The 13221-nt window shown below is 37.2% G+C and overlaps 1 protein-coding gene and 1 pseudogene across 2 annotated transcripts; both read right to left on the bottom strand.

Annotated features, from left to right (window-relative positions):
* Positions 1 to 113: 113 nt before the first annotated feature.
* On the bottom strand, positions 114 to 2336 carry LOC149752778 (fructokinase-like 2, chloroplastic; annotated as a pseudogene). Its single transcript, XR_016396451.1, has 4 exons — positions 2294 to 2336; positions 2083 to 2156; positions 1507 to 1971; positions 114 to 1237 (listed from the first exon to the last, which is right to left on the bottom strand). The product of XR_016396451.1 is annotated as a fructokinase-like 2, chloroplastic (transcript).
* Positions 2039 to 4374, bottom strand: LOC103704492 (uncharacterized). Its single transcript, XM_008787806.6, has 3 exons — positions 4242 to 4374; positions 3883 to 4146; positions 2039 to 2582 (listed from the first exon to the last, which is right to left on the bottom strand). The coding sequence occupies exons 1-3, from the start codon at positions 4276 to 4278 to the stop codon at positions 2365 to 2367; spliced, it is 519 nt and encodes a 172-aa protein (XP_008786028.4). The 5' UTR covers positions 4279 to 4374; the 3' UTR covers positions 2039 to 2364.
* Between the last annotated feature and the right edge of the window lie 8847 nt (positions 4375 to 13221).

Genomic DNA, 13221 nt, shown 5'->3' with positions numbered 1-13221 from the left:
GATAGCATCCGCATGACTGGCCATCCAATCTGCAGCTCCATTGGCTTCACGAAATACATACTTTACTAAGATCAATTACAAAATGAAAAGGTAACATATCTTCGATCTAGTTTGATGTTTTCAGTGCTGTTTCTTCTGCAATGCCTGTGCCTCGCAAGCATGCCAACTCCATCAACATCTGATAGCAAGTTGGTATGGTTCTTGGATGCCACAGCTGCCTCAAAGCTTGTTCTATGGGGTGATAGTCCATAGAAATCTGATCGAAAGCAGTTGTTAAATCTTCTTTTGCAATGTTTGGGCATTTGTATGTAAACATAGGGGATTTTAGTGATGTTCTTTTACTGCCTGTCCCTTGACTCCTTTTGCTCTTCTGGGGTAGTTGGGGGAATTTTTACTTGTGCTGGCTGAGAGATGGGGGGATTAATATAGGAGATTAATAGAATGACCCCTAGAACAAGACTTTTGCAGCCCTTCTTGCTGCTAAGAATCTGACAGGAATATGATATACAGAGAGACAGATGGCAGGTTTTGTGGTAGATCTCAGACTGAATTTTTCTTTCTGACATGTTGCTATTTAGAGGATATACATTTGAGAGAAACCAAGTTTTGTATTCTTTGCACATCTCTGTGCCAGGTATTGTGAATTATTATCACACCAACTCAAGCTGTAACTTAAACAGGCTTGCAAGCAATAAAGCGCTTGTATGTTCTTCTCTGTAATTGAACATACCACTTCATTTATGATGCTAAAAGGCTTGCACACAAGATATAAAAGAATAGGTGCTGATGAATTTACCTACAGGTGTTGTACGCCACAGAATACGTCTTATTTTTCGACTACATTTACAACGTAACATGAATTACAAGCACTTTCTGATACCTCCATGCAGTTAGTATAACTCCTTAGGTTTACTGCTGCTGTTGCTATCACACACAGGAATTTCAAAATTTCTCTGAGACATCCTTCATAAATGGCCATAATAAGCTGGACTGGAGAGTTGCTGATAAAAAGGTGCCAACATGGTTGAATCAAGCAGCAGGTTCTTCCACTGTATGCTATTCTCTCTCTGTGATGGACCTGATACTGAAATCCATCCCTTCTTTAGGAGGGAAACCACAAATTCTTGCATGGATCCACTGGTCAATGACACCACAGTCTATTGCACACTTGATCATATGCTCCAAGTACCCCTTGTCAGTGGCAGATGTGGTTGAACTGTTAACATTCTCAAGAGAGCTGAAATATGAAAAATAAAATAGATATTTCAAAATAAATATTTCATTACCGTTCATTGCCAATCAGATTAATGTTTTATGAACTTATGGCAGTTCCTTGAAATTATAAATTGAAACCCAAGAAGATCCTTCAATTCTACAAACAGCTATACTGACCCAAAATGAAACTGCCTGTAGGAGATATGTTCTTTCCCTCATGTTCACTAAATTTTATTCGAACAGAAAAATGACTATGCCACTTGATAAGGTCGTCTGCTCGAAATCTCGTACCTGCAATGATAAAATCGCCTGATACTGACATGTCACCAGTAAATGGAGTAATATGTCGGTCTTCCATTTCATGAACCCATCCATTATCCTTCTCCGTGTAATAGTGTATTTTAGACGTTCCATTTGTCACAAACAGGACCTTGAGATTTTCATGTCATAGCTGCATGACCACTTCGTGTTTGTGGTGGATGAATTTTGATTTATCATTATCTTTGGTTTCAAATTTCTCCAAAGGTTCGATGCCACAAAGAAACTCAAGTTCCTGATTTGTGACTTCAATGATGTCAGCAGCATTCCATGCTTCCCAAATGAATGTCTTAGTTTCCTTGCTGGACTTCCACAGCAGCAGTAGGAAGTTCAGATCAAAGAATATGGCTCCTCCAAATTTCTTGGAAATCTTGACTGCTTGCATTGTTCTCAATCTCATGCTTTGGTCGATGAGGAATTAAAATAAAACATCTTTGCCTGCAAACAGAATCAGATTAGACAACATCCACAGAACGAATCACAGCATTCTCCCTCAGACCATGTATTTTTTCATAATTAATTTTCTTTGCTTTACTATTATTTTCCCACCATGTTCCAAACACCATTATCAGGGTCACCGAATATAAGCAATGTTACACAAGCAGAGTTCTGCAGAATGTCAACTGCAGAATCAGCAATTTCACTTTTCTATGTCAAAACAACCACCATCATGGAAGTTACAAATGCAAGTAAGGACAATGTGCAGTAGGTAATGACAGAACCCACTGGAAGAAAACACAAAAGGGTCTCGATTTTGTACATTCTAATGAGTAGAAAGCACTTAGCAGTTTATCTTTCCACATGGTCTTCTTCAATGTGAATTTAGATAGTTCAAGTGTTCTGCTGTTTCAAGGCCTCTGCTTCAGCCACAGCCATAGGATCTGCCTTTGTTTCTGTTTCTTCTTCCTTCTCCCCTTCTCGCTCTTCAGCCAACTTCTTCCTGTGCAGCTCCTCTGCGGCTTTCATGGCGGCTTGCTGTTCTGCCTGCAGACGCTGCATTTCCTCCTCTTGTTGCTGCCTCTCAAACCATGTATCAGCATCCGCCCAAACTGAACAAAACAAAGATGTCAATTAGACTCACCTAGAATATGAGTATCATTTCCTTTGAAGTAATCAAATCTTTCATAGTTGCTGGGATAATGTATTGGTATGTTATGCCAGATAAGTTTGTCTCAGTTGGTAAATTGTTGATGATGACCCACATACCATTTTATGTAAAATGGCAATAAACTGTTCGGTCAAGCTCCCATGACAAAATTGATTTAAGTATGTTATTAATAGTATAAAATTTGTTCATAATCATCCAGCTGCAATATTTCTCATTTTACGAAACATCAACCTTGCATCAGTCTGTGGAGGCACCAAGTAAAGGGTAAGTAAATGGTACCACAAGTACCAACTACAAGCAATCAACAAAACTTCAGTGTAATCAGATGGTACCAAATGTGCCAAATGACAGTCCCACAAAATCAGAAAACCAACCATTATCCAGAAACCTTTTATTCATGGCTCCCTTTCTCTTTTTTGCTTTTGTTCCTTTTTTTTTAAGCCAAATAGCTGACACAAACATCACAAATATGCAACTCTTTTTTTTTTTTTTTGCTAGACAAAGGGGAAGGGGGGAGGAAGGGGCAAGCCCATTCCTGCGTAGCAGCCCCCACTAGGCCCCCGCCCCGTCAGGAGAATGTTCGATGCGGGCAGAAATGGCCGTGTATTAGGCACCCCAACCGGTTTTACTCATACCCCGGCTACTAGAGGTCCAAGAAGCGTTCCTATGCCTTATGTCCAAGCAGTGGCCGAAGCCACATTTTAATCAACGCCGCAGCGACTCGAACTTGGGACAATGAGGATAGAAATTATGCCCAGTACCACTAGGCTACCACCTTGGTGGCAATATGCAACTCTTTCAAAAGACAAGAATATGTTCTTGAACAATTGCCTCAATTCAATAGGAAATCCTGACCCCAGCAGCACTCTATCTCCTTCACACTATCCCAACTGGCTTCTCTCTCTCTCTCTCTCTCTCCCCCCCCCCCCAAGTTCCAAAAGAACATAACAAAATCTTATTAAATTTCTTCTACAATGTATCATGCTCTGGTTTGGCTAAAAAGTGTTCGTTAATTTCTATAATTTCCGGTTTAACATTTATCATTATCCTATAGACTGTACAATTTATATATAGCTTTCTGGCTTTTTTTTTCTTTTTCTTAGTTGAAAGTATAAGAATCAAAAAAGGCAATAGTGCATGTCAATCGAATAACTTATCAATAGAGTTGAATCCAAATAAAGAAAGAGATCCAAATGCAATCAATCAGAATAATGATACGGAAGGGGGAAAGGAGTACGCACTGGGTTGGGCGGCCCAGCCCTGCTCGCCGCCCTTGATGCGCTCGGGGAAGGCGTAGTTGACGGTGAGGACGCGGCCGTAGAGCTCGGCGCCGTCCATGTTGTCCATTGCGGCGGCGGCGTCCTCGCGCTCGAGGAAGGTGACGAACCCGAAGGAGCGGTGCTTCTGGGTGGCCTGGTCCAGGGGGGTCTTCACGTCCTTGATATCCCCGAACGGGATGAACGCCGAGTGCAGGATCGCCTCGTTCACCTCCTCCGCCAGCCCTCCTGGGTCGATATATTCAAAATTTCAATCACAAACAATAAGGTACAAGAACAAAACCATTGATTCGCTCACAGAGGCATAGCATCGAACGCCTTACCTACGTAGAGAGTGTTCTTCTGGACCGGTTGGCTCATGGCGTCCTCCCTCGTACGGCTTCTTTTGTCCCTCTCCCCCGAGGCCGACTAGGGTTGTAAAGCAGTGGTTCGCATGTGATATGCACGTGACATAAGGTTTCATTTCGCGGTGTGGGATGGTTCACGTGCTATGCGCGTGATTCGAAGACCAGGGATCGGTTCGCATGGAACCAAATCAAACCATTCCGAATTATTATTATTTTTTTTAAAAAAATGTTAATATAGTTGTGCGATTCAATTTTTTTCTCTTTTTATTTAACTGTTTTTTAATTATAATTTATGATAATATAATAAATTATAATAAATAGAAAATTTTAATAGTTAAATTTTTATTGCAAATTAAGTAATAAATTTTAACAATAATCAAAAAAAATTTCGTTACTGATACTAGCATTGATATGACTAACAAAAAAAACTTTGTATAAGCTAAGCCTTTGTAGAGAAACTAACATCATTAATATTAATAGAATTAATATGTGCCTAAGTGATGCATATGATATGATAGTCTCTCTCTTTTTTCAACTATTTTTAACATGTAATATAGTAATGCAACATATTATAATAAATAGAAAGTTTTAATAGCCAATTTTTTATTGTACATTAAGCAATCAACTTTAATGATAGCCAAGTAGAAATTTTCATCATTAATACCAATATTCGTAATATCAGCCTCGCATGATGCATGCGGTACTTTTTTTTTATTTTTTTAATATATTATAATAATATAACAAATATATCAAATAAAAAGTTTTAATACTTCAATTTTTTAATATGCATTGAATATTAAGATCTAATGATGATCGAGTACATTAAGGCCAATACACTATTAATATAGTGAATGGAGAATTAGATGGTGCCGGAAAATCCCTCCAACTCAAGATCCTCTCGTAGCCATAATGATGTCATCCCCTGGTGCGGGCACGAGCGAGCGGCTCTGATGGCTCGATCGTCTGAACGAACGGCTATGATGTCCCCATCACACAACTAAGTATGCAGCAATTGTTTTCTCCATTTCTACATCTAACATCAATCTCAGGGCTAAGAGGGTCTTCAGCAAAGTGAAAGATCATTAATTCAAATGAGAGAACAGGAAGCCAATATAATGTTTTGCATGCTAGGAAGATGCTGCATGCATTTGATAATTATGCAGACAGTCCTTTGCATGATGGAGTACATGTTTAGTATTGAGTAGTATTGCTGTTGTTGAGAATGATGTATTAACTTTGATCACAAAATCACACTTGACTCGCAGTTTGCATTGAGATGATGAATCCATTTGAAATAAAGGAGCAATGTGCTTTTAATTCAGGAGTGCAATGAGATAAGGTGGTAATTTTTCTATCCATATTACTTCTTGCATGAGTGCAAAATGACTGCAAGCACTGAGATCCCAGTGATGGCTGCTGGGAAGGCCCAGTACTGCAATGTCTTGCTTGAAAACTTGGCGGTGAAATTTTGAAGGTTGGTCCTTCCTAAAGATTAGAAAGCTCTGGGATTGCAGGCATTGGATCTAACTCCCCAATGCAGTGGCCTATCACTTTTGCAGTGGCCTGCTTCTTCAAACTCTTCAGTTGAGTCCCTCCCATCCATCTTACATCCTTTTGTGTGCGTGTGTGTGTGTGTGTGTATTTAATGAAATGTTCTTTTGGCAATGAAAGTATAGATGACTTGTACATGGCTGTGCAATCTATATGCTTGCAAGAAAAACAAAAAATCTTCCAAACTGATAGATTTTATTGATCAAAGAGGAGAACTAAAAGTTAGAAAATACTAGTTTTCTCTATTCCAGTCGGTTCAGACCAAAAGATGTTTCAAAGAGAAAGATGTTCCCTTGAATCAGGAAAAAACAAGGAAAAGAATAAAGAGAATGGTAATCTCAAATATAAACAGAAACTCTGGCAAGCTGATCATGGTTAGAATTTAATGTCAGCTCATCAACAGCAAAACTTCGTATGCTCATTGTGTGACAGAGTTCATAAAGTGGGGTGATAGCAAAATGACAGCAAGAAGAGTTCATGGCATTTCTCTGAATGGATTAAAAAGCATCAATGGGTAAAGAGAAACCCAGCAGAGTTTCCCATGAACAAAAACACCCCTTCCATTGTATAACTCAAAAAGATTCATTTTTAAATACCAATCAAATCTCCCTCTAAACATCCCTGACACTTTGGGTACATGGTTTGTTGGGCCTACTGAAGTGCATGAGCAATTACGGGTTGGAGTTATTCGGGCTGGATCTTGATTTTTTTGGGCACTTTGAGCTCGGCTCCCTTTCTTTCTTGTTTGTGTTTTCCTCTCTTTTTTCTTTGTTTCATCCTTCTGTACCCATTTCATCACTAATGACATCTGTGATGGTTTTCTACTCAAAAAATATAAAGACCTACCAGGCATTCTCTGGTTGCCATTGGAGATGTGTATGAAAAATATAAAAACCTTGTTTATGCTTCAATCCACAGTTTATGTCTTCACATAATAGCTTTAGAATCATTTCTAGATCATTATGTCGAAATTGTGAGATGCAATGCTGACAATTGCTACAATGGTTCTTAGCAACTTGCACAAGTCTAGTTAAATGAAAAATATTAGCAAATCCATAAATAAACATTGAGTTTGTCCTTCTAAACTAACTGCATATGTTGCTCGTGTTATTGGCGTATCTTGACCGCATATAATATGCTAGCCTTTGGTCGGTGCGAATCCATGTGATTGATGGAGGCGCGATAAAATGGTGCAGTTCTCTTTTTTATGCATCTAACCCTTGGCTAGCCTTTTGTAATCAGTTTGTTATATTATGTAGTATACATAAGCCTAGATTCAAGTTCAGAATGCTTGACTAAAATTTTCATTTTTTTCAAAGAAGACCAAAATTTTCAATTGTGATGTTGATCTACCAAGTTTAGCTTGCAACAATGTTTGAAGTCGTCGAAAGTGCAGCTCTGGACTACAAAATATCACTTACTATGAAAATATTATGAATCATAAGTAAATATTGAGCGGTCTAGTTTTATTATACCATCCATCTTTTTATTCAAGAAGCCAAAGCCATTTAAGAAATTCATGGACATTTTATATGACCCATCTTGATGCACTAGTTTCCTCGGTTGAACGCTGGATCTTCCCTCAAAGAACAAGCATGAATGTGGGGTGATACTCCTCCTATCAAGGTCAACATCCAAGAACAAGCTACTACTACTTGTAGCCAGCTTGGATGATAGATGCACCTCGAAGAGTGACATTATGTTCCACTTAGAACTCAGGCCGGTCTAAATGATCCCAACTTTTGCCAACTCATTCGCGATGTTAGCATTAAAACACAAGATAATGCAGCATAACATCTTAAATAGATGCAAAATTTTCTTCCTTTTTTGGTGGAAACTCCTATTCTAGATTCATTTCTTCATCTTATGTGGTCCTTGTGCTTTGTCAGGTAGGTTTTCATCTATTTGAGATGGTGTTTTAACTCATGTGGTCCTTAAGAGGGAGTGCACAAGGGCTGGGCCAGGCCTGGTCCAAGTACTCACACAAATAGTTCTTTTTCAGCATAGAAGCAAGCTTCATTAGATCTAAATCTGTCATACAGCTCAGAGACCAACTAGAAACTCTGTTTATTGCCTCAGCACAGCCAATGGGAGCCTTGATCTCTATCATGTTCGGTATCAAGCATGTCGTCGATATATTAAAATTGGGTCTCTCTCATAGAAGATTTAAGCAGATAGGATAATTCAATGGAAAATGATTAACATAGCCTTAGTTTGTCAACATAGGACAGGGATGGTGTCAGTGAGTCAACAATGTGCCCCTAAAAGTCCTGAAGAAATAGGAGTGAAAGACTAAGGAGGTTTTTATAGAAGCTGCCAAAAGTGATTCAAGGACATTTTCTACTTCAAACTACCAACTGTAAAGCTTAATTCTTGTAGCTGATCCTATCAGTATGGAATGGGGTATCTTCTTTAGATCTATGTTGGATTTATCATTTGACATTTAGCTTTAGCTCAACAGATCAAAATAATAATTATATCTAGCAAATGTAGGCTTTTTTTTTCTTTTAATGTCATATCAGAAGCAATGTTTGGTTAGCGCAGATTGAGCTGTTAATGCCTGGCCATATGCAAACATATGTCATCAAAGGCCTACCATATAGGTTATTTATTTATTTATTTTTTTCAATTTTCTAATGAGTAATGCTATATAGGCACTATTAGCTATAATGGAAATATATAATTGTTGGGGCCCCTAGTAGAGAGGGAAGGTAAGCTAAAAGTATCTGACTTAGCTTCAGTCAAATCTAAGTCAGTATTCAGACGCTGAAAGATAGAAAAGTTTCTACACAAAGTCATCCACTAGAGGATACTGTCGTGAGCAGCATCGAAATCGGATAAAGCGCGCTTCGTGATTTCATGATTAGGTGGTTAACCATGCTCCCATGGATTAAGCTGCAGGGCTAATTACACATTCTAGGAAAAGTCAAATATTGTGATGGAGACTTTCAACCTGTGATCACCAGACAAAAGACCATTTGTTGATGAAAAGAAAAGGAGGTGTTAAAAGAATTGTAGTGGGACCAGCCAAAGTTTGATTTCGGTGATTCATTCAGATTGGTGCTGCATTATTTTATTTCACATGTGAAGACTTTGCTGATTTTAAGGATGGATAAAGTGATATAGGATGAATAATGACAATTAGCGTAGAACAAGGGCTGATCGGTCTTAAAATTAGCTCTATGCTAAGTTTTGATTATTTAATCCTTACTAACATGCACATATTAAAGTAGCACTTTGCCCTAATTCCAGGCATATGTTCAGCTACCTTATTATTGTTCATTTAGAGGCATGATGTTGTCTTTGCCTTTTGAGAAGAAGCGATTTCTTACCTCAATCACGACTGCGAGAATTTTGAGCTGCTTTAGCTTTGGATTCACATGGCTATCCAATTGTGATTCTTGGTCTACTATTTTGGTTTATTCATAGGCCCTTGTTGGAGTGGTGAGGCACAAGCTTTTTGAAAGAAAGAAACCCTTAGTGGTGCTTGGATGGCTTGGATAAATTGAATGCAAGAGTTAGGTTGCTTTGGATAATAGTGACAGAGATGAGGAAGAAAAAGTAATACAATCTGAGGCTTATTTCAATGTAAATTAATCTTGAACTGCACTCTCAGTTCATTGAAGCCTAGTTAATGAGACCACCTCTTCTTGTTTTCATAAATCTTGGAACTAGAATCTCAACAAGTTAAATATTACATCAAATTACAATAAATAGATTGTACCAAAAAAAACTACAATAAATAGATACCGTTAAATTGGTTCATCTTCAAAAGCTTTCGTCGCCAAGAGAATTCATGTGAATAAAATGGGAAAAAACAGAGAAAAGTATCTGCCTGATTAGCAATGCATTAGGTTATATATAAAAGAAAATATAATTTGCAATAAAAAGTGAATGACCAGAGTTGATCACTTTTATCACTTTTCAGAAACAGGTTGGGTATGATAACAAGTCTATAATCTTTCCAATACAAAAATCAGCCATTAGTGTAAGATGGGAGAACAACAACTCAGAATGTTCGAAATATTATCAATTCATCGCATTATGAAGTGAAACCTAAGAGTTCATTGTATGCTGGATTACATCCTCTTCTTGCGGTCTCATTTTCCTCACCACAATGGGCTAATTATTGTTCCAATAAGAGTACCCACTGTGGCACAGTGGAAAAGGGAAACAAAATGGAGCTAGTAAGAAAAGAAGGTAGAGCAGACAACAGAAATATCAGTAAGGTCAGGGCTCTGGCAGCACAAAAATGTCTTGATGCCCTAAAGACATGGGTGTGCTCTAGTGTTTGTGCAGTGGAACCAGGCAGGTACAGGATCTTCTGGTAACTTGTTGGCTGGAAGCATTACAAACCTTGTTCCAACTTCTATAAGGTCCAAACTTCTAGCATTGGTATTTCTCTAGATTTTGAAAAAAAATGGCTGTGAACAATACTTCCTTTTTTTTACCCCCTTTCTTGAGAAGAAAGGTTTTTAAGAATGTTAAGTTGATTATCATGGATTTAAACTTTTTAATGATTCTCTCAAATCTTATCTTCTGAAAATTCCTTTTTCAGTATATTTTTTATATCTAAATCACCTAAAAAATAGATTTAATAAAAGGCCCTTAAAAGAAAATGATGGCTCATTAATCCCATTAGTTTACTTGTGCTCTCAATGATAATTTCTTCTTTTGCTGCAAGCTTACATTTTTGCAAATACTACCAACTCAACCGATCTTGATCCCGTGTGTTAAGCTTCTCCATAATCATGAGCGTTGCAGATGTTGCACCTTGAATTTCGATTTCTCTGACTTATATGTGTCTCAAAGATACTTGTTTTTGTGTGTATATGAAAATTTTATGTTTGTATTTTTTTTCTTCCATGGGACTCTTTACAAGTTTAGAGAACATAGTTTGGATTATAATACTAAAGGTAGGTGTCCCTGCCACTCAAAACCAGGATCTTGTTATAATCTAATTGATTTTTTTTTTCATGAAAAAGTTATTACCTTTATTACTCTCCTCAAATGCTAGCCCGGCCTGTAGCTATCCATCTCTCTCTGAGAAGTCATTTCAAATTTGGGCACCATCATGTTCTCAAAAGAATACTAGTTAATAATTGATTAAAAATGTTCTCAAACTTTGATGATTCATACTCGGCCTATATAATTTGATGAGATAATGCTTATCTGTTAACATTAAACATTAGGTTCCCCAACTATGAATGATGAAATTTTTTATTTGAAGTATTTTAAATTTAATATCTTAAATCATTCATAATTATACGTCTTATATCAAGTATAGCTTAGACTATTGATACTTTTATATAATTAACCTTCGCAAACAGAGAATCCTTTATAAAAGCATGATGTAGATTTATTTACAAAAGATATAATTGTTATGGAATGGACAAACATCACATGTCTCGCAACTACTTGGGTCACCAATCGACATGTCGATGCTCAATGTGATGGAGAAACCTCATGAAGAGACCACCGCATGCACGAGCACGACAAAATCAACTTGGAATGGATGCCACTACTAGGTTAGACCGATTCCATCTCCTATAAAGTTCTCATCAAAGTATAGTGCCTATTTCAAACAATGAATCTTTTAAAAAAAATAAAAAAAACATAAAAAAATAAAATCCATACTAGAAATACTTATTTTCCCAAAAAATTCTTCACCTTACAAGCCAAAGTAAGTTGGGCCATGGCAAATGTCACCCATGTCATCAAGGGTAAGATGGACCCCTCCACAAAGGGGAAGTGATGAGGTTTTTTTAAGCTAAGAAGAGGCGAAAACTATTGGAATTTGTGCTCCTTTGCTTCCCTAGGTTGGCCCCAGCCGGCCTACCTCCCCCATCGTCTTCACACTTTATGGGGGTTGGGAACCCAAGGCTGAACAGCATAAGCACGTGTGGTCGTGGGAATCACACGTGTGCTCGTCCCCTAGCCCTTCGCCTTCGTGCCATAAGATTTCTCTGGTCAATATTGCATCTATGTATTGGAGAAGAGGAGTTATTAAGTGGACCTGGTCCATCATCATCCTATATCATGTTGCTATTACACATAGAAAGAAAAAAGGAAAAAAATAAAATGATTTCATTTTAGATCTACGGTGGATCCAGTCCAGCTAATAATTTCTTCGTAAGTTGTTACATGGATGGCGGATGCTACTGCTTGCATAAACATTCTATGGAGCCATATCTCTAAAATACTTGGATAGTTAAGAGAAATGGCTCCACCTGCATGAAAGAGGAGATTTTTTTATTTTTTGGAAGAAAATAGTGAGATATCTCATCGGTGCTACGAGCACCACAAAATTAGATGAAATGGGGATGGAGTTGGATGCTGGCTTAGTGGCCAGTGAAAGGTGGGAGTGAGTCCATCTTTGTCCATTTTGGCCAAGCTAATCTCATTGTTTGGGTCCCTAAGATGTAAAAGGGAATGGATCTGGACTTATTCATGTTAAATCTAGTCTAGTTTTGGATTGGATTTATGTCAAGTGAATTGAGTTGGAGCACTTATTTGCTTTAATTACATCCAATACAACTAGATTGCAGTTATAGTGCACATAACAGAAGCTTAGATCATGACTATGACTATATTTCCTCCTTGTGTTTTTTTTATATATATTTATATACTTTTAACAGTTTTTAGCTGGGATAATACTCTTGTTTATTGTAATGAGTGAAAAAATAAACCAAGGGTTATATTTTTCTAAGGTGGGTGATAAATATTTTTTTAAGAAACTAGAAAAAATGTTTGTGCTAATGCTGAAACAAAAAAATATATATATAAGAAAAAAATTATAATATATCATGATTTCATTATAATTTTTTATAAAAACTATATTATTATGCTATTTGAGACACCCATGTTACAATGGTAGTTTTGGAAATGTAAAACACTTATCATATGAAAATCAAAGTCATACTCTTAATACCATGATTTATTTAACCACAACAAGAGATAAAAATAAACATATACCTGGTTGTGAAAGGTGAAAGAGCAGGGATGGAACAGAAAGATATTGGGTTTCTGAAGTAAATAGGTTGGATGGTCACAAGATCTCAATGACTTGAGAATTAATGTTTTAAAGGGAAAAATGTGAGACCCCAAGTCTCATATGAAACCCATTTTCTGGGGTTTCATGAGATATAGTATAATTTTATCATTTATAACAAAGTGAAACCAGAAAAAACTCCTAGCAATTTATGGGGACTAAAATCTATACTTAATTAGAACAAATATGCGGTGTAGTATTAATGACATGGATCAATTTGATAAGATCAAAGAGCTGCAGTTTTTCCTGAGTAGAAATTATCTATAACTCTCCATATAATATAGATGAGGTGCAGGCTTAATTTGTAAAGGCTTTCAAATAGACACTCCCATTCAATGTACTCCGATCTTGAAT

Source organism: Phoenix dactylifera, chromosome 9, assembly GCF_051530095.1.
Source record: "Phoenix dactylifera cultivar Ajwa chromosome 9, Ajwa_hap1_PhDact_Kaust_v1.1, whole genome shotgun sequence".
NCBI lineage: Eukaryota > Viridiplantae > Streptophyta > Magnoliopsida > Arecales > Arecaceae > Phoenix > Phoenix dactylifera.
This window is presented reverse-complemented; position numbering and strand designations above follow the sequence as displayed.

Excerpts from the sequence above, each read along its gene's own strand:
- LOC103704492 (XM_008787806.6), bottom strand. The coding sequence starts at position 4,278 with ATGAGCCAACCGGTCCAGAAGAACACTCTCTACGTAG. Across the intron at positions 4,147-4,241 it reads GAAGAACACTCTCTACGTAG|GAGGGCTGGCGGAGGAGGTG; the intron begins GTAAGGCGTTCG and ends ATATCGACCCAG. Across the intron at positions 2,583-3,882 it reads GGGCTGGGCCGCCCAACCCA|TTTGGGCGGATGCTGATACA; the intron begins GTGCGTACTCCT and ends TGTTTTGTTCAG.